This window comes from Phyllostomus discolor, chromosome 2, assembly GCF_004126475.2.
Source record: "Phyllostomus discolor isolate MPI-MPIP mPhyDis1 chromosome 2, mPhyDis1.pri.v3, whole genome shotgun sequence".
NCBI classification, from domain to species: Eukaryota; Metazoa; Chordata; class Mammalia; order Chiroptera; family Phyllostomidae; genus Phyllostomus; species Phyllostomus discolor.
This window is the reverse complement of record NC_040904.2, coordinates 163,103,013-163,123,346: the sequence shown is the minus strand read 5'-3', so window position 1 is coordinate 163,123,346 and position 20,334 is coordinate 163,103,013. Positions and strand designations below refer to the sequence as shown.

Sequence of the window (20,334 nt, the reverse complement as noted above, 5' to 3'; positions counted from 1 at the left end):
AAAAAACCCAACAACCTCGGCATTTTCTCTTTCTCCCCACTTCATTGCAGAAGCCAGGGGAGGGGGAGAAGCTAGGGCCTACAGAGGAACCTGGGGCAGGGGGAGGGCGGGGTTGTGAAGGAGGTAGTGAGTATCCTAAAAGGCTCCTTGGCAGACCCTAGGGTGGGAGAGTGGATTGGCCCCCCTAGTCTCATCTTCTCCAAATGAGATGCCCCAGCCGCTGGGAGCCCGCTGGAGAAAGCTGCCCTACCCCAATTAGAGCAAACTCTGGACAGGTTGTGCCACAGACAAGAAGTAAAATTTCCGGCAAGCTGCCCGCGGTGCTGTCCCATTCTCCCCGAGGCCCATTGTGAAAAGCTGGGCCAGTGCTTTCTTGTCGTAATTTTTAACTACCTGTTATAAAATTTATGAGTGGGTTTGTAAAAGAAACGAGGTCCCTGCATCCGGCTGAGGGAACTGCTTCACTTATGTGGAGGAAGTTTGGGGAGGGGATAGAGGACCCCTGTTGGTTGGGGTAGGGTACCCACCTGTGGAAGTCCCCATGACAGCTCCCTGTGGAACCAAGAGGAGAGTTTTGGGCCTTCTAATCTCCAGATGGTGGGAAGAGTGACTAGGCTGTGACTGGTTGGCAAATAATCTCTGTGGGAATTTTATTCTGTGCTTCCCCACATTGGGCACATCGTCAAAATTTCTGGGTCTGGAGAAGGGTGGGGGTGCCTTGGGTGCTCAGAATTTAGCACAGAAGGTGGAAATTGGGGGGGAATATGGTTCTTTTATTCAATGCCTCCAAGGTGTGTCTCAGCTGCCCACCCAGACACCGGAATGTTTCTGAAAAAGGCAGGCTGGTGTGGGCCACCCGACAAGACAGAAAATGCTTCAGATTGCCTGGCACCTAAAGGAAAAAGAAGGTGGAACCAAGATCTTGGGCCTTAATTTTATTTTTAATTCTAAAAAGATTGGGAGTAGGCTGCCATCTCAACCTTAAAATTGAGGAAACTGGACAATAGAGGTGGTCTTGGGGAGTAAATGTCATTTTTCTCTGAAAAAGGAACGTGAAGATGAGGGGTGCTTTGGGGATGCTGGAGGCTGCCCCCAATTCTCACCCCTCCTGCTGTCTCTGCAGGACTGCTCAGGGCCAGTCTGAGCCCTCTCTGTTCTGCAGACCACGGTCAGGTCAGGATTGCGTATGAGGCTTCCAGCGGCCTGCTCCTCCCATTCCTGTCTGGGGTGGAGTGGGGGGCTGCTGGGACACCCCATTGGGAAGGATGTTGTTCACGTACCAAGAAAAAAAAAGGCAGGGGTAGAGAGGGCATCCCATCTCAGTCCCTTCACCCTGTCAGCCCTCACTACCTCAATGTCACAAACCTTTGCAAAGCTCCCGTTCCACCAGATCCAACCTCAATACCCCATTTATTAAGGAAAATATTTAAAATTCAGCATGGCAAAGGGAGGCAGACCACTCAGTGCCAGAGTCCTTCCCTCCCTCCTCTCGAATCTCCCTTTGCCCTTTTCTCGCTAGCCTGCAGCAGCGCGGCCCTTGGGGAGTGGGCGGCGGGTGGGGGTGCGGTGGGAGTCGGGGGATGCTCCCTCTCCGAGAGAATTGGGTAAACATGGCGACCGTGGCGCCCATTTGCACACGCTACACAAATGCATTGCATTCCCGGTTGTTTGCAGAAAATTTACAGCTGAGTAATAAAAGTTTACGATCGACTCACAAGTTGGATTGGCCACAAGAAGTCATGTGGATTCCATCCATGAACGTGAACTTTTTATTGTGGTTTGTCCGTTCCGAGCGCTCCGCAGAACAGTCCTCCCTGTAAGAGCCTAACCATTGCCAGGGAAACCTGTGCTGGGCGCTCCCTTCATTACTAGTATTTTTTTATTAATCTGATTAATAATTATTTTCTCCCCCCCCCCTTTTAATTTTTTCCTCCAAGGTGGAGTTGCCGGAAGCTGGGGGCATCTGGGGAGGAGGGAGGGGGAGAGGCAGGAATTGAGGGCACCTCTCTCTCCCTTCCCGACCCTCTAGCCCCCCAAGGGGCAGGAGGAATGCGGGCGCGGGAGTTGAGATAGGGAGATGCAGATGCCTCCCCCTCCCCTCTCCCAGGCTCTCCCTCCTGCCCTCTTCTTGTAACTCTCCTTAATTTTATTTGTATTTTTGATTATCGGGACTATTCTTTTTTATTTTTAAATTTCTATAAAGTATATGTGTGTGTGGAGCTGACACAGGCTCTGCAACGGCACAGGATGAGGGAAGACGAGAAAGAGAGAGAGTGGGAGAAAGAGAGAGGCAGAGAGAGAGAGAGGGAGAGGGAGAGTGACAGCAGCACCCGGTAAGTGTTTCCTTATTGGTTCAAATATGTAACTAATGGTCCGTAGCTGGGTGGCGGTTTCAAGATAAGGACAGCAGCGGCTGGTCTTGGTTAGAGAGGAGAGGGGGCTGGCGAGAGGGTGGGCGCGTGGACAATTATGGGGAGAAAATGTGGAAGGGGGAGAAATTGGGTTAAACTGGAATATGGTAGTGGGAGAAGTGTATTGTCCTGATGTCACTGTGCGCCGAAGTTGGGGGTGAGGGGGGCGAGCAAGAGGACTGCATCTGTGGGGCTCAAGGCCGGGGTCTAGTGCTCCGACCGGCTTCCCCGGTGCCCACCGCGTCCTTACCTGTTATATAGATTTGCGGCCTCTTGGCTAATGCAACTGGGACGGAGGTGGCCCAGAAGCTCAAACTCCAGGGCAAAAGAGAGAACCTGTAGGCTGTAACCCTTGCCCCCTGAGCAAAGTCAGACCCCGGACCCCCGAACAAACTTTCCAGTGCCCCCTCCCTGCTCCGCAGCCCCCTCCCTCCCGGAGAACTGGAGTGCTAGAGCTCACACATGCGCAGTGCGGGCCCAGGGCCGGGCCGCTGAGCAGGAAGAGAACGCGGCTTGGCGGGCGGCGGGCCCGTTAATTGGCAATTAGGGGGGAGGCTGGTGGCTGGTGCGCGTCAGCAGAGGGGAGAGCGTCTGCCCACCCCCTGCTCCCGCCCTCACTCGAGCGGATGGAAAGATGGGAGGTGCCCTGCGCTGCGGGTGGAAGGGGTGGGGGGGGGCGCGGTACTCATCTTGTGCTTGTAGAAAAGGGGCTTATCTGCCTTCTCTCCTCTGCCTCCCCGCCCCCCCCCCCCAGCCGGCGCAGCGTCCCCTACCCCAGCAGCGACCACCTCACCCGGGATACCCACTGGACTGCTTCACGCCCCCAGCCCGGGCTACTCCGAGCTCCGAGCAGCCCGGTCTGGGGCGGAGGTGGGAACTGGGAAGGCCCCAGGCAGGGTGGGGATAGGGACAGGCCCAGGCCTCGCCGCTGGCCGGGCCTCCTGGGTGAGTGGAGGCCGTGAGGATTCAAGGCGTGGCTGGTTCGGGGAGTGGAAACGTCAGAATTGGGCGGCCCAGAGGGTTTTGGGCGCCCGGGCTCTTCCTAATAATTGGTGCTAATGGCGTGTTGTATAGGCTTAACCCGACACATATGGTTCCATAACACAGTGGCTTAATTTCTTCCAAATGTACGTGGCCCTGAATGTGTTGCAATTGAGTATATGACCCCGCCCTGCTCCCTGGCCTGGGTCCGAGGTGGCCCCTACGTGTGTGAGCTTCTGTTTGATAAAGGGCGAGGTACACGCAACGCCTTACACACCCAGGCAGACACACCCCACAGTGGGAGAGGGGGCGCATATTCCTTGAGAGGGCTGTGAGTCTGGGGGCCAGACTCACCTTCAGTCGGAGCCAAGAGCCGCGCCCCCCGCCCCCCCCCATCCTCTCCCAGAGGCGCGGCTGGGCTTCTCTGGCAAGCCCGAGTGGGGGAGGGGATCGCTCCTCGATTTCCTGTTTAAACCCTGACCCGTCGCCTGGGGGTGGAGGGGGAACGGGGAAGAGAGGGAACCTGTTTTTATCAAAATCTTAAAAACATAATTCGGCTGCATTCAAATCAAACCCCTTGGGCTCGAGTTGATGGTGAATCTTCCTTCCCTTCCCCCCACAATCCCCTTCCCTTCCTCTTCTGCGCCCCCAAAATTCTCCTTTCACAGACGACAGAAAGGCCTCTGAGGTATTCTCCTGGGGGAAGAAATGGCATTTTCTCTCCCCCTCCCCCCCCCCATAGGACTTGTGTGTCGGCAGAGGCGTCTGCCGAGGGGCTAATTTCGCGTTCCTTGTTTACGATCGAGAAAAGCGCTTGGCTCTCCCCAAATGGGCCCAGCCGCCGCCTGCTCCGGCTGCCGCGCGCTCTCCCGCCGCTCCAGCGCGGCCCGGGGGCTCCTAGCCCGGGAGCCAGGCAGCGGCCACCGAGATCCCGAATTTGTGGGACCTGAAAAGGGCAAGGGGAGGACTGTGGGCCAGTGGATGGGCCCCAGAGGCCTGAAAATGGGAGCCTTTCTCCTGGCGTAATGTGGGAATCGCCGACCGGTGAGGCCTCTATTTCTCTCTTTCGCCTATATTTTGTCTGCCCCCGCCCCTGCAGATGGCTGTATTGTATGTGTGTGTGGTGTGTGGGGGGCACAAGTTTCCTTTGTTCGCCCCCCACCCCGGGAAACAGTTTCTGAAGAAGGCCACTAGGGCCAGTGGGGATTCACCTGGAATATTAGAGGGCCCCCTCCCTTTGTAGGTGCAAGGCAGGGGCTGGGTATTTCTCTAGGAATGCAGGGGGATCTAACCAAATGTGCTGTTGGTGAGATTTCAGGGTGTTAGGGTTCGTGGCTGACGGGTTAACAGCACCATCAAGAGATGTCCTTGTACAATATTTTTATCAATTGATTTTCTGTCTCTTCCTGGGTAGGGTTCTGTAGGCCCCCAAGCCCTTCACCCCTAGACTCCTCAGGAGACAGAAGGATGCAGAGAAAGTGTAGCAGCACTGAGCGGCCCTGGTTTTCCAGTTTTGTAGCCTGGCCAGGGGATAAACCCGGCCCCAAACGCTAGCCCCCCATCTCTCCTTACTTTCGATTTTCTTTCCCTTCCTTCTCCCCCTTTCTGGCACTCAAAACAGTAGCACAAGAGGAGCTACCAGTGGCAACTCTCAGCCTCCTTGCAGGCCAGATTCCCTGTAGACATGGTCCTTCGTGCAGGAGAGCACTGCAGTGATTATCTAATAATAGCCAGGGTGGCTGAGGACAGAATCTGGCTCAAGGACTGCAAACCCAGGGCTAGGGCTGGGCAGAAGCACTGAATCTATGGGTCTGTGTCTGGCAACACTCCCTGGAGCCCAGGCCCCCGGTGTCCAGCTCTGAGCCCACTCTTTGGACACTTCAGGCCTGCCCCTGAGGGGCTTTGTCAGCCCTGCTGCCGTGGGTTGTATTTCATGCGCCAGTTCCTAGTTGGAAGAAATGGGCAGAGCAAACCTTTTCTCTCCCTGGTTTGACAGTTGTGATCCCCATGAAGAATGCGACCTTGTTTGGAGAAGGCGGCCTTGTTGGGTTGGCTGTTGTGTTCCAAAACCAGACTTGGTAGCTTTATACACATTATATACAGGCTCAAATGTACAGACTCAGACTTTTGCTTGAATATATACAGACTCATATTTCATCATTGGTTAATTGTATATTACCATGCCTATATTCATTCAAACACCATTTTATGTGCATGCAAAATTTCGTCAGCCCTCACTAGATGGGCGTGGGCTCAAGGAGGCATCGGGTGCACCAAGAAGGCTCTCTGTGAGCGCTCTGCTGAAATGTGTGCGTGCTGGAATCGGAGTATGCGGGTTCCAGTAACCAACGGATGCTACAAACGCTTTCTCAGACCTTAATACCTTTGCTGTCCAAGCAGCTGGGATAGGGAAATACTGATCCCTTCTGCTTTCTCTCCACACCTCCCCCTAAACTTCCCTAACTCAGAGACTGTTTTATCGGGGGAACCCAGCTGTGTTGAAAGTGAGTTCTGTGGGAAACTCTTTTGTGGGTAATGTGGGCCTTGGAGCACTGGGCTGGGCCCTGGTGCTTAGAGCCTCGCTGGGGTGGTGAGGTTGATATGGTGGTCTCTGGGTAGTAGTCTGGGGCAGCTGGGGCTAGGGTACTTTGGAGAGGCCTGTGGATGAGGTGCCAGAATGGGTAGTGGTTCAGTGACCATCTATCCTCCAGCCCTCCTCACTCTGTGCCTTTACCGGACCCAAGATTTGCCTGTGTTTTCTGTGGGGCAGATAAAGGGCTCTCTAAGTTCCCCAAATACCCAGATCTGGTTACTAATGGGACTTTGTTTTAATTCCATCTGCTGCTTAAGCCAGGGAGAAGGCTGATGGGGCAGTACCAGAGAAGCTGGGACTGGCTGCCTGTGGGCCTGGCCCACTGATTGTGGACCCCGGGAAGGCAATTAACCAGCCTCCTTTCCTAGCCTTTCTCCCTTCTGGGTCCACGAAAAGACAGAGAAAGAGGGACAAGTAAATGTCCGTGAAAAAACCCATAAAATAAAGTAAGGACAGGAGAGGGGCTGGCGGCATTTTCCTCCATTCCTGGGCAATCAGGTTCCTCCCAAGACTCTCCTGTACGGACATGCCGTGGGTGCCGAAGCATGCAGCTTTCTTCCACCTCCCCACTGGCACCAAAAGTGACCTTGGGCTTTCAGGCCTCAGGCACCCCTGGGTGCTGGGGTGACATTACTCCCAAATTGTGCCCCTCCCCTGGCCCACGGCCTCTGCCACGGCTCCCCACCACAGCTGCCCCTGTTTATTGTGTCTGTAAGGAGTTGTTTACTTGTTTTGTCTGCTGCCACCCTGTGTCTGAAACCCGCCAAACCAGCAAACTCACCCAGGAGAACAAAGTGCAGGGCAATCCTGAACTCCCTCCCCTTTCCAGCACCCCACTCCAGCTCCAGCCCTCACCTCCTCCCTCACTCTCCCTTTCTGAGGGGAGAAAGCAGAAATTGTCCTAAGATACAGCAGCTGTTTATAGGGTTGGAGGAATTATGGGGACACCATAAACCTCCTCCAGTATCCTAGTAGTGGAGAGACTTCCAGCAGCCCTTCCCTTGCCTCCAGCTTTTCTTCCTTCCCCCTGGCAACTCCTTGGTTAAGGGGGCCACAGTCATTGAGAAAGTTGAGCCCCCCTCATCCTTCTCCCCAACTCCTTTCGGCAGGAGTTTTCCCCGGGACACAGGTTGTTAGGATCTAAATCAGAGTAATGTTGGCAGATTTGTAAAGCTGGATAAAGCATGTCGTTCACCCTCCCTTCTCCTCAGCCCCCCAAAATAGCAGTGAATTTAAATAAATCCTACAAAATTAAATTGCCCCTTCGCTGAAGTCCTATAAATTTCCAGTCCCGCCAGGTGTAGAGTCAGAGAGGCTGCTGTTGGCCTCTAATTTTGCTCCTGGCTATCAGATCTAAAGGAGGATCATCGAAGTCAGTGATATTCTCATTTCTGAAATTCCCCCTTTCCCACCTCTCTGTCTCTTTTCACCAGCACAGATTAAATGGTTCTTTCAGTTCTGCAAACAATAAAGGATAAAATTATTTATAGAGAAATGAGGACTTCATTTCATTGTTCGCCTATTGTTCCAGAACATAAGAACCTTTTATTTTTAAGTGGGAGAACTTAGACCAGAGGAAGAAGGGGGAAAGGAGAAACAAGTGAGGGTAGTCAGGGAACCCCTGCACAAAACTCCTGATGCATATAACTTTTGTGCATTTACAATTCCTCATGACATCTCACTGTGACGTCATAAATGCCATGTTCTTGAATTTTATAATTCTCATAAGCCTCCAAAATTTGTGTAAGCTGTGTTGGCTCAGTGTGGAGGGACATAGAAGAAGTCAGGAGGTTGGGGATCCCTTGGCCTCATTCTGGGGGCCCAAAATATTCAGAATATTCTGGATTTTCATTTTTCCCCCTGGACCAAGCTGAACCACTTGCTTTGCCTCCCTGAAATGTTACTGGGTTCCATCCCCAGTCCTGAAGGCTCTCCACATGCCCCCTCCTCAGCTGGTAATCAGCTACTTGAAATAGAGGTGGGAAGCTTGGGGGCCAGTCCCCAAAAGCCAGAAATGATTTCTTCCAGAGGGAACCAACAGGGGCTTGGGACTGAGTAAGATGGAACAGAGATGCTTGGGACCTATTTTACTTTTAACCTTCAGCCAGGGAAGTGAATTGAGAAGCCAAACAAACACCGATGTGGGAGTTGTGTCTGCTGATGGTAGCAGCATTAAGTGGAAAGGTCAGGCAGAAATCTGGAAAGAGAGAGGGAGGAGAGAAAATATGATGTGAGTTAGCAGAGCCCCTCCATGTATGTTTTTTCTCTGTTTAATGGCAAATAAAGCAAAAGCAGCTTGTGTAGCCTCTAAACCTCTTGGCTCAAAAGGGGAGTCACCAGCCCAGGCCTCTGAGGTGTTTGAGGCAGTTATCAGGCACTTGACATGCCCCATCTGGCCTCATCATCCTTCCCCCCTCCCTACAGACCCCCAACTTTATTCAGCTGGCCAGCTTGGGCCCTGTGCTCATAATATCAGCACCCCCAAATGGAATCCGTTTCCAGGTTAGGTGTGTCAAATTTCACTTTTCTCCAAATGTCTCTATGCCTGAACTCTAAAAAAAGAAGGAGCATTTGGGGGGATGTATTGTGTATATGGGGAGGTATGCACTCAGACAACTTCTCTTACCACATCTATGAGAAACGGGGGGCTCCTACAGTGAGATATTCTTTGATGTCCCCAAGCAAACCCAGTTATCTGCGTTCAGGTTCTCCGGTGGACTGAGAGACTCTCTGAAATCCTTTGACTCTGGATTCCGTGGAGATCAAAGGAGCTCATGCACAAAAACACTAGGCATTTGGAGTAGGATTTATTCTTTCAATTTTTAAATAAAAATTTAATCATAAGGCTGTCGGGCTAACTGAACAGCCACTGTGGAATAGCAAAGCCTTAACCAAACAGTGCGATTGTGAGGTGAGCTGAACAACTATTGAAACTCAGCTTTCTCTGCAAGAGGGATTTCAGTCCTTGCCCAGTGGCACAAAAGAGGCTGGTGGGGCAGCCGCTCCTCCCTGGCTCTGGAAATCAGAATTGGCGGGGTGGGTCAGGCAGCTGCAGTTGCTTCCAGGCAGCCAAGCTCTGAGTCCTGAGGCTCCAGTGTCTGGGTCCCGGTTCCTGAGCTGCCTTCGGAGGAGGCGCCGTGCTATAGTTGGTGGCGCCGACAGCCAGGAATGGAGTGTGTGTATCTGCATGTGAGGCGGGATGGGTCACAGACATCCACGCAGAATTGAGGGACCTAGGGAGAGAGAGAGAGAAGACTGGCAAAACACAAACTAAGTAGGACTTTTGGAAAAGATTGCCCCCAGATAAAATTTCCAGATCTCATCCCTCTCACTTCAGGTACCCTTCCCTAAGAAATTAATATATTTCCCAGAGTAAAATGGAAAGCAAAAGCAAGCAAGGTGAGCCTGCCTAGGAACCCCTTCTGGGCCAGAACCCAGCCCCACCCACCTGCGCCCCCATTCAGAGGTACACAAGCCCCCAGCCCCTGGCCTGAAGTGGGGTAAGGACAGAATAGGAGTGCTTGACTCGCCCTGGAAAACCCTCAAGTGCTCAGCCTCCAATACGACCCTTAGCCTTGGGGACTCCAGGCCAGTGGCTGCCCCCCACTCAGGCTCTTGGCATGCCTGCAGTAAGTTCCTCTCCTATAATTAGTGCTCATGAAAAGCATGTGTTTTGGATTGGGGAGGGGGAGACTGGAGCAGCAAGCGGCAACTTTCCCCCTTTATTTCTGTTCTGTGTCTTTTGAATTCTGTTTTTGAATCCACTAATTACAGTTCCCAAAGCAAAAATCTGCTCTCGCAGCCAAACCCCTTGGAATGCCTGACTCCGGAGGCCGAAAGGGCAGAGTAACTCGGAGACCTAGGGGCCTGATGGGGGTGCTCTCTGATTCTCTAGGCTTGTTTTATAGAAACAAAGAACAAGTTCTCCCCCCTTCCCAAGACTTGTGCATATTTACAGAGCTCAACTGCAGTTTTAATAAAACATCTGTTCTTGCTTCTGTTGATGAGTTTCCATAATTGTTTTCAGACAAATTTAACAGGAAAATATAAATATATTAGAAAAACCCAAGTCCCAGCTTTCTCCCCATAGACAGTCGTTTTTTGCCAAAAAAAAAAAAAAAAAAAAAAAAAAAACAAGAAATTAACATGAAATGAGAAAAGGAAAATTTAATCCAATGGGGGGAAGATCGGGCTCATCTGACCTGCTCTTCCCCCTTGGAGCGAAGAATCCTTCCAGCAAATTTCAGCTGCATAATTAAACATCTAACTGAAAGAAGGAAGCTGCTTTCCTCGGGAATGGAAGGTGATGGGGGAGAGTGTGTTGGAAATTAATTTTGCTGAAAGTTTTTAAGCTTTGGGGGAAATTATTTGTGTTTCTGCTTCCCCTTCTCTCCCCCTTCCAGCATTTCTGCCTTTTTCCCTCAGCAGCTGGTTTCTGTTCATTATAAATCGGCAAGACCTCTCAGTCTCTGCCCTCTGTTTAGGGACGTAATAAAACACTTAACTTTCCGGGGCTGAGACTTACATTCTGCTCCTCAGGTCGCCCACCCCTGAGTGCCCACAACCTTTAGGCCCCAGAGGAGCCTCTCCCCAACTTTGGGGCCCCTTTCCCCTCCAGACGTAGTTTAGGAGGGGCTCGAGGAAACCTAGGCATCCTTGCTGGGGAGCTGCAGCACGTGTTTCCCCAGAAGCCCCTTCTTTCTACCAAGGTCCTTCCTTCCCCCACCCCCACCCATAAAAGAGATGTAAAAATACATAGAAAATCGACACTCATTGAAAGCAAAACCTCATTAAGACATCCTATCTTCCATCATTCAATTTGTTGTACATTGCAACAATTTAATATCTTGAAGGAAGTATCACTGACATGATTTATCCCTCTAGCAATCTCTCTCTGAAATGGGGAGGGGGTGGTTTACTCCTTCTTTGGCCTGTTTTCGTGTTACACCACTACCCTTAGGGCAGAAATGAGGCTGGGAACTCTGAGAGCAGCTACTTGTGTCCAGGGGTGCACTGACATGTTCCCTAGCTCAGCCCCCTGGGTCTCCCCGCCCCTAGTTCTCTCTCCCTCTCCCTTTTGCCCTCCAGGGGGCCTGAGCCCCAGCCAGCTGTTGGAAACCTCTGTCCAGGCATGCCGAGAATTGGAGGACAGCTGGATTCTAGAGTGCAAAGCAATCCAGGCTAGTGTCTGTGTTCGAGTACCTGCCATGTCACCCCAAAATGAGACAGCTCATCTCAGAATTTCTTTTTTAATTTAAGAACCCTCCTCTACCCTTTCACCTTCACCTCCCCGAGGAGAGGAGAGTACGGTCCAACAGGAGGAACCTTTGTAATCACAGGGGTCCTTCCTCTCCCCTGCTAAATACCAACCGATTTTCCTCTCTGAAGGACTGAGCCTTTATTTTTTTAAAAGCCAACACAAATTGCCTGGCAGGAAGACTCTTCAACCCGATAAGGAGCTTCATGTATTAACTAACATGTTGTCGCCGCCAGTTCCTCCACACTGTCTGCTTTTGGGTTCAAAACTTTATTTTTCCCCCCTAGCGACACTCCAGGGAAACCTTAACGTTACAGAAGATGAATAAACGAGTTTTTTCCCAGCATAGTCCCGTTTATGGCTTTATTGCTACCCATTGATTACTCCGCTTTGTTACACAGAAGGAAAAGATCATAAAATCCGGCGACATCCGGGTCCTTGTTATAGCCAGTCCTCCCCCCCAAAAAAATGATGAGGGGAAAATATGAGCTTCTACTGCTCCCTTCACTTGCCCCACCGCCCCTTTTTTGTCAACTCAAAGAATTTCCAGCCTATGTCACAATAGCAAATTAAGTTTGGATTAATCAGGAGTAAAATCCCATCTGCACACCTTCCGCTGCTTCAGTTCACCCACTGCCGCTCCCTCAGAAGCCTCGGCCACAGCTGCCTTTTCCTAACCTTCTCTTCCTTTTTCTCAGCCTCAAGGTGGAAAGAAATAGGGGCAGGGGCTGCTGGAGGCTGGGCCCCACCAGGTGGGGCTGGCCCTTGGGTGAGAGCTCCCCAGGAGCACTTTGCTGGAATCTCTAAGCTCCAGAGCTCAGGTCCAGGGGTGTCTCCCTTAGCAGGGCAGAGAGTCCAGAGGGGGCAGAGGCCTTCTGACATATATATGCAAGGGCTTGAGCCTGCAAGATGCTAAGGGTCCATCAGAGCTCCACCAGCCTTCTCTTTCTGGCTGGATTTTATGTGAATTACCCCACTGGCCCTCGCTGGCTCCAAATCATAAATTCTCACCAACATAAACAGGAGTTGATGTGTCTAGAAAGACTCTCAGAGTTCTTTTTTCCTTCTTTTCCTTTTCACTCTTTCACCTTTTACTTCTTTCTCTCCCTTTTCCATTGTGTTTTTATACATTCTCCCTTTTAGGCAAAAATGCTGCCAGAGTTTTCCCCAAAAGAGGGTCCTAAGGCAGAGGCAGAAGGAGGCTAAAAGGAAGAGGAAAGGAGATGCCTGGTCCCTTTGCCCACCTCAGCTCTGCCACTCACCCCTGAGGTTTCACCCTTACCCCTTGAGACCCGCTTGCTCCCCACGTGCCCCCTACATCCAGGACTCTCAGCCACACCCTTCCTCCTCTGAGTACCACGTTTTAGGCAATTTCTTCCTACTCTTGATTTTTAAAAAAATTATGGGGAAAAATATACTGGTTTGGTGGTGAGGACTCACTTCATGGAGTATCAAATCAGGATTTCCTATAGGATTTCTGGGGATCCCCCCTGGGCTGTGAGGGAGCTCCTCCCATGGAGAAATCAGGATGTAATTTTAGAAGGGGGCAGATATAAAAAATGAAATCAGGCTGAAAATACAGGGATTCTCCAGCCCTGGCTCTGGCCACTGTACAGCAAAGTTAGCTGGGGCTGAGAGATTTCCTGGGAGTGCAGCTCTCCTTCCCTGGGCCCCAAGGCCCTGCTCACGGACATTCACCCTTCCTTCACCTCCACATCAGTTCCCTTACGTATATATATTTTAAAGAAATCCAAGTCTTACTTTCAAAGCACACACTTAGTCTCAACTAGGGAATCAACAGAAGCAGAAGCGATTTTTTTCCCCCTTCTTGACATCTGGCTTGCGATTGGCTGGAAGGGGGTCAGCTGACTTTGTCATTTTGTCTGTCCTGGATTGGAGCCGTCCCTATAACCATCTAGTTCCGAGTACAAACTGGAGACAGAAATAAATATTAAAGAAATCATAGCCCGACCAGGTAAAGGCAAAGGGATGAATTCCTACTTCACTAACCCTTCCTTATCCTGCCACCTCGCCGGGGGCCAGGACGTCCTCCCCAACGTCGCCCTCAATTCCACCGCCTATGATCCAGTGAGGCATTTCTCGACCTATGGAGCGGCTGTTGCCCAGAACCGGATCTACTCGACTCCCTTTTATTCGCCACAGGAGAATGTCGTGTTCAGTTCCAGCCGGGGGCCGTATGACTATGGATCTAATTCCTTTTACCAGGAGAAAGACATGCTCTCAAACTGCAGACAAAACACCTTAGGACATAACACACAGACCTCAATCGCTCAGGATTTTAGTTCTGAGCAGGGCAGGACTGCGCCCCAGGACCAGAAAGCCAGTATCCAGATTTACCCCTGGATGCAGCGAATGAATTCGCACAGTGGTGAGTTTTACAGCTCCGAGATATAAATTAAATAAACTGAACTGGCTTTATGACCGGCTTCCCTAGAAGAACGGGCGGAGAGAGTTTTTTATGGCCCCATAAAAACAATCACGCTCGTCTCCTCGCCGACGCGGAGACAGGGCCCCCTCTCTGCCCCCTCTGCTCACCTCCCGCTTGCTGGAAGGGGCCTGGCCCCCTTGGCCCCTGACGCATTGGAGGGTTCCAAGGCGAGCTGAGGGGGCAGGAACAGGGCAGGGGACGAGGGGAGGAGGCAGAGGGTGGGGGAACCCCCAAAGTCCAGTCAGTCTGAGGAGAAGGGAGGAGGAGAGGAGAGGGCAGAAAAGTGGGGGAGAAGTTTCCAAAGAGCTAGGGTGCTTGGGGAGGTGGGGGAGTCGAATCCTTGAGAAATAGGGCCCTCATCCCCAGTGTTTGGGATTTTTCAAAAACCAGCTTTTAGATTTACAGCTTTCTGCCTGGTTCTTGCACCCCTCCATTCTTTGGGACTCACACCTACCAACCTCTGGGGGAAGCTGAATGAAGTTGAGATCCTGGCTGTACCCCCAGTGGGGGTGGGGCAAGGCAAACAGGGGAAGGCTGGAGCCCAAAGGGGGCCTGAGCTGCTGGTCAAGTTGGGAGGGTCAGGACTTGGCTAGGCTAAATCGTCTGCGGAGGAAGCCTTGCTGGCTGATTTTAGTGTGTTTTGTGCCCGGATCTCTAGGGGTCGGCTATGGAGCGGACCGGAGGCGCGGTCGCCAGATCTACTCGCGGTACCAGACCCTGGAACTGGAGAAGGAATTTCACTTCAATCGCTACCTAACGCGGCGCCGGCGCATCGAGATCGCCAACGCGCTCTGCCTGACCGAACGACAGATCAAAATCTGGTTCCAGAACCGCCGGATGAAGTGGAAAAAGGAATCTAATCTTACGTCCACGCTCTCAGGGGGCGGCGGAGGGGCCGCGGCCGACAGCCTGGGCGGAAAAGAGGAAAAGCGGGAAGAGACAGAAGAGGAGAAGCAGAAAGAGTGACTTGGACTGTCCCTGCCACCCTTCTCTCTCCTTCTCCCTCGCTCTCCCAGCTCCCTCCTAATCACACACTCTGTATTTATCACTGGCACAATTGCTGTGTTTTGACTCTCTAAGACAAAATTAGGGAGTCAGATATGGACCTAAAAGTCAACTCTGGATCCCCTCCCTCACTGCACAAACTCTCTCATCACTCGCCTCCTCCTCCTCCTCCTTGCTCCCTGCTAGCTCCTTCTCTGCTTGTCTGCAGGCCCCTTCCCCCGCCCAGGCCTTGGGGGCTCTGTCCCTGAACCTCGCATCAGACTCCACTGTTCTTCCTCCATATGAGGACTTGGCCTCCCACCCCCTAGGTGCCCCCCCACCTCCGCGCAGAGAGCCGGCTCCGGGCCCGGGGCCTCTGCTCGGGGCCTTAGGGCCCGGCCTGGCCGCGGGGGAGGGCAGGAGGCCCAGGGAGGGCGCGTTGTGGCCCCACAGCCACCCCCAGGGCCTCCCCGCAGCCCCTGCCCGGCCCCTCTGCCCCAGCAAATGCCCAGCCCAGGCGAATTGTGTTTAAAGAATCCTGGGGGTCATTATGGCATATTACAAACTGTGACCGTTTCTGTGTGAATATTTTTAGCTGTATTTGTGGTCTCTGTATTTATATTTATGTTTAGCACCGTCCGTGTTCCAATCCCATCTTAAAAGGAGAAAAAAAAGAGAGGGAAAATTACAAAAAGAGAGAAAAAAGTGAATGACGTTTGTTTAGCCAGTAGGAGAAAAAATAAATTGAAAAAAAAATCCCCTCGTGTTACCCTCCTGTACAAATCCGACCTCTGGATCCGTTCTCGAATATTTAATAAAACTGATATTATTTTTAAAAGTTTATATCAGGATTTCTGTTAATTCGCTCTCCCGCCGGCCTCGGGGTGAAAGTTGGAACAGGCTCCTAGCGCTCCGCGTCCGCCCGCTGCCTGCAAGCCCCCAGCCTCTTCGCTCGCCTTTCCCGGAGCCGGGCGCCTGCCTTGGCCTCCCCCTCTGGTGATCGCCCCGGGGGGCTGGGAGTCCTCTCTGGGCTCCTTACTCAGAGCAACACACTCACCCCGCAAAAAAAACGCCGAATGGGATTTCGATGGGGTAAGGGCTAAGGGGTAAGGGAAGCCGGGGTTAGTCGAATTGGTCTCCAGCCCCACGCAGGCCTTTCTTCCTGCCTGTGGCAGTCTGGGGTCCGCCTTCTGAACCCCGAGCCCCCAGTTGCCAGAAAAAGCAGCGTGATCCAGGGCACCAGGGCACCCCCCCCCCTCGGCCCACTCTCAGAGTGAGGAGGGGGCGCCCTGTGAGCCACCCCCCTGCCCGCGCCCGGCGACAGTTTCGAAACGTGGCGGAGGCGGAGAGCCGAGGGAAAAGAAGACTTGGGATTTGAGCCGTCTGCCAGGGATTGAGCGATTCAAGGACATCTCAAAAAAGAAAACCTGGAAACTGAGCTCTGGCCTGCTCTGGGACGACTGACGCAGCTGGGACAAAATTCCTTCTTCCTTACAGCCCCAGCCCCAGTCTGGTTCCTCACTCTTCTCCCCTCGCGCTCCGCCGGTGAGGAGCGCAGCCAGGCCTTAACCTTTCCCCAGCTCAGGCCTTCTCTCCCTAAGCCCAGACAGAGAAACCTGAGTGGACCTAGGGGGTGAGGTAGTGAGGGGGTCTCCTGGAGGGAAAAAAATCTGCCAGAGTTTTCCAGACCTTCCTGATCTCCGCCAGCGCCCTCTCCAGCGCCTCCGCTTGCGGGGGGGCGGGAGGGGGGCTTCTCCTGGCAGGGGCGGAGATTTCCTGGGGAGAGGCAGGCAGGAAAGAATAAGACTTGGGGCTTGTGGAGGGGGTCGGGAAGGGGCGGGAAAGCTGCAGAGCCCCCTGGCCACAGGCTGTTAAGGTTGCCCAGGCGTCTGCTCTACCCACCCCCTTCACCCACCCCCAGTCGTATTCTTTCAGCTCAGAAATTGCTCTCCTGTGGACCTTGTGGATCCAGGTCCCTGGAGGAACTGGTCCAGAGGCCTTTGCCCCATAGGGCACAAAACAGGCCTTGTCCTCTGCCCTGCTCATATAATATTTGTGGAGGTTTGAATCTGGCTTCTCCATGCCCTCAATTAACATCTATTTTCCATCCAAAATGTCTGACATAGGTGGTACCATATGAGGGTCATATATAGGGATGCAGAGTAGTCTACCAGGCCATTGTGTCTGGTTCTACTCTCTCTCTCATACACACACACACACACACACACACATTGAAAATATCCTTGTTGCCACTCTGGGGTCTCTGGCATGGTGAGGAGGTTTACTAAGCTACCCTGGCTCCTCACCTGTAGGCTCATCCCAGAGTCCCCAGTACTCTCAGTCTCATGACCTCCCCACTCCCATCTAGTTCTGTCCACCCAGGATCCCTTCTCCTGGGCATCATGTCTACCTCTCCAGAGACTTGGTTCACTTTCCCCTGCTGAAAGGCACCTTCTCAGCAATAGCAGCGCCTTGGGACATCCAAGGAGAGAGAACTCCAACCTGAAATCAGCTTCTGTGAAATCCAACCTGGGCAGCGCCCATCCCCCCGCCTTTCCCGCCCCCAACCTAAGTCCCCTTTTCTCAGCCATTTTTTTGAAAATTGGAAGGCTTTGGGGGTAAAGAAGATGGGGTCTATCCATTACCAAAAAAACCTCTCAGTGTATCATAAACCTGCTTCATCTTTTCCTAAAATTAAATACAATTTAAAAGGCTATTTCAGGGGTTTGTTGCAGCAACAGCCAGCTTCTGCTCTACAGGGTAAAGAAAATCCAGCGGTGTGGAAGGCGAGCCGGCGCGCCAGGATGCAATTTCTCCAAGTAGGCACCAGGTGTCGCTGTGGGCTCGTTGTCCCGGCTACCCCCAATTCCAAGAACCATTTTTTTTCCTCCCCCTTCTCTCTCTTTCCCCCTCTCACTCCCTCTCCCCCTTGGTTAGGCTTTGCCAACATATCAAGATGCGTTTCGCCGGCTTCCATCACTAACCTCCCGGAGGTCATCAAGCCAAATTTATGAGTGGCCGCTGGAGTCACGTGACTCTATTTAAGGCTCCCTTATTTGGGAAGAGCGCATAGGATAAAGAAAGAGATATCTCCACCTATAAATTGTGCACTTTGGAGAACAAAAAAACCCCTCAACTTCAAAGAGTCACAAATCACCCTTAATCAAAAAGGGTGCAGAAATTTTTTTTGGGCCCTCCCCGCCATGAGCTCCTACGTAGCCAATTCATTCTATAAGCAGAGCCCCAATATCCCTGCCTATAACATGCAAACTTGTGGGAACTATGGATCGGCCTCAGAGGTGCAGGCATCCAGGTACTGCTACGGCGGATTGGACTTAAGCATCACTTTCCCACCGCCTGCGCCTTCCAACTCTCTCCACGGGGTAGACATGGCTGCCAACCCCCGGGCTCACCCCGACCGCCCCGCCTGCAGCGCCGCGGCCGCTCCGGGACACGCTCTGGGCAGAGACGAAGCGGCTCCTCTGAACCCCGGGATGTACAGTCAGAAGGCGGCTCGCCCAGCGCTGGAGGAGCGAGCTAAGAGCAGTGGGGAGATCAAAGAGGAGCAGGCGCAGACAGGGCAGTCTGCCGGACTGAGCCAGCCACCGGCCCCGCCACAGATTTACCCGTGGATGACCAAACTGCACATGAGCCACGGTAAACTTTAGGACTTCATTTTGCGCGCTCGGGTCCGCCTGGGTTTTATAGGCCATGCGGGGCAAATAAAGAAAAAAAACCTGCGGCCATAAATTTTACGATCCAGGCATCAATGGCTCGTAAAACTGTCCACTAAAAGGCTTAGAGGCTGTGTGCGCCCAAATTTACGACGACATAATTGGATCATAGGAACAAAACGTGTATAAAAGGCAATATTCAATTTTTGGGGGAGAGGGAGGGAGTTAAAAAAATAGAGGGATCTGAAGGGTGAGGAGCGCGGGGCTCCAGAGCGGGGATCCCCCCGCGGCTCCCTCCCTCCCCCTATGGAGCCGGCTCGGCCTGCGCTCGCCGCTCCGGAGGATTCCAGCGACTCGGGAGGGGCGGGAGGGGGGCCCCCGGTGCTCGGATCTTGAGAGTGCTTATTGTTCGGTCCGAGCCTGGGTCTCCCTCTCGCCCCATCCCACAGCCCCTCCGGTTGCAGAGTGAAGGCTGCGGCGGAAAGTTTCCTGCCTGGGCGGAGGCGCCTCTCCCGGGGCTAGGCTGGGCCGGGCCCGCCTGCGGCCCGCAGGGCCTGTCTCGCCCTTCTCGTCTCCGGTCCCTCCGGCCGAGGGTCGCGGCCCGGGGCTCGGGTGGGGACGCTAAGGCAATGCAAGCTATTCACCCCTTCCTGGCTTGGGGGCTGTTTATATTCCAGAGACAGACGGCAAGCGGTCCCGAACCAGTTACACGCGCTACCAGACTCTGGAACTAGAAAAAGAATTCCACTTTAACCGCTACCTCACTCGCCGCAGGCGCATAGAGATCGCCAACAACTTGTGTCTCAACGAGAGACAGATCAAGATCTGGTTCCAGAACCGCAGGATGAAGTGGAAGAAAGATTCCAAAATGAAAAGCAAAGAGGCTCTTTAGAGGCAGCCGGGCAGGGGCCCGCCAGCAGTACCCCGAGCCCGTTTCGCTCCCTTCTCCTTTCCTTTTCCGTTTTCCTCTCTCTATATTTTGGGGCAAGGACGGTGGCTGGAGCACCGGCGCCCCGGGCCTCATAGACAAAAGCTCTTTCCCTTGGCATTCCACATCCCCACCGACCCCAGGCTCCCACCGGGCTGCCCGGCTGTCCTGACTCCTCTCAGTTCTGCTCAGCCCTGGGGCCCCAGGACGAACATGGGTTCCCAGGGCTGTGGCTTAAGGGCTGGCACTGACTATACCCGGCCTGGGCTGCCTCTCAGGCTTCCAGCCCCAGCCTGACCCGCCTGAGTTAAGGTGGGCCCTGCGGTTGCCGCAGGCCAGGCGCCCCAACCCTCCAGCTTCGCCCTCTCCTTTGTTCCCGGTTTAGGCTAGCCAGACTGCCGCGGGCTGGCGAGAGAGAGTGGTTATGCCTGGGGGAGTCTGGCGCCAGACTCACCAGACTCGGGGTGCTTTCTTGTAGCGACTAAACTCAAGTTGTTCATTTTTAATGATTTGCATAATAAAAAGGGGAGATGACTGAAGCCCGCCTAGGGCCCCTTTGGTTGCCCTATGCTCTCCAAACCTTCTCCCCCAACCCCAAAGCCGGGAAACCTCTCCCGCCTGCGCCCTCTGCATGCCCTCTCAGGCCCTGGCCGCAGGCCGCTAGCTAGCTCAACTGTTGCGGTTTCCTGCCACAGGACCCCCACGAGCCATCCTAGAGGCTCCTGGCTGCCAGTAGTCCCTGCCATGACTTTCTGTGCCCTCCTGTCCCATTGCTGTTGTACGACTATTTATTGATTCCAGGTCTTTCCTGAAACTATATTTTGTCATATCAAATAAAGACAATGAGAGAACAGTACTAAAGGTGCAGCGGCTCCTCTGTTTGGGGCATGTATTGGGCAAAAGTGTCTAAATGGATTGTGAGGTGTAGGGGAGGCCCGCAGCCTTTTAAGCCAATCTTTTAAAGGAATTTTTAGGAGCTTCTTGGGGTATCGGGTCAAGGGAGGTGAGACTGAGCTCCTGCCCTGATCCCTGGCTCCAAGAAGAGCCTCTGGAGGTG

The 20,334-nt window shown here is 53.1% G+C and overlaps 2 protein-coding genes across 4 annotated transcripts; both read left to right on the top strand.

The window, feature by feature from the left end:
• Positions 1-1,782: 1,782 nt before the first annotated feature.
• HOXC6 (homeobox C6) lies at positions 1,783-15,518 on the top strand. 3 transcript variants are annotated; one of them, XM_036018904.1, is made up of 3 exons: positions 1,783-2,333; positions 13,286-13,631; positions 14,350-15,518. In XM_036018904.1, exons 2-3 carry the CDS (start codon positions 13,478-13,480, stop codon positions 14,655-14,657), a joined length of 462 nt encoding a protein of 153 aa, XP_035874797.1. In that variant the 5' UTR covers positions 1,783-2,333; positions 13,286-13,477; the 3' UTR covers positions 14,658-15,518. The 3 variants fall into 3 exon arrangements, with proteins under 3 accessions (XP_035874797.1, XP_035874798.1, XP_028388686.1); XM_036018905.1 differs by lacking the exon at positions 1,783-2,333 and adding an exon at positions 3,940-4,436; XM_028532885.2 differs by lacking the exon at positions 1,783-2,333 and having other exon boundaries at positions 10,113-13,631.
• Positions 15,519-17,243: 1,725 nt separating this feature from the next.
• Positions 17,244-19,265, top strand: HOXC5 (homeobox C5). The gene is made up of 2 exons (XM_028532886.2): positions 17,244-18,332; positions 19,027-19,265. Exons 1-2 carry the CDS (start codon positions 17,879-17,881, stop codon positions 19,239-19,241), a joined length of 669 nt encoding a protein of 222 aa, XP_028388687.1. The 5' UTR covers positions 17,244-17,878; the 3' UTR covers positions 19,242-19,265.
• The last annotated feature ends 1,069 nt before the right edge of the window (positions 19,266-20,334 follow it).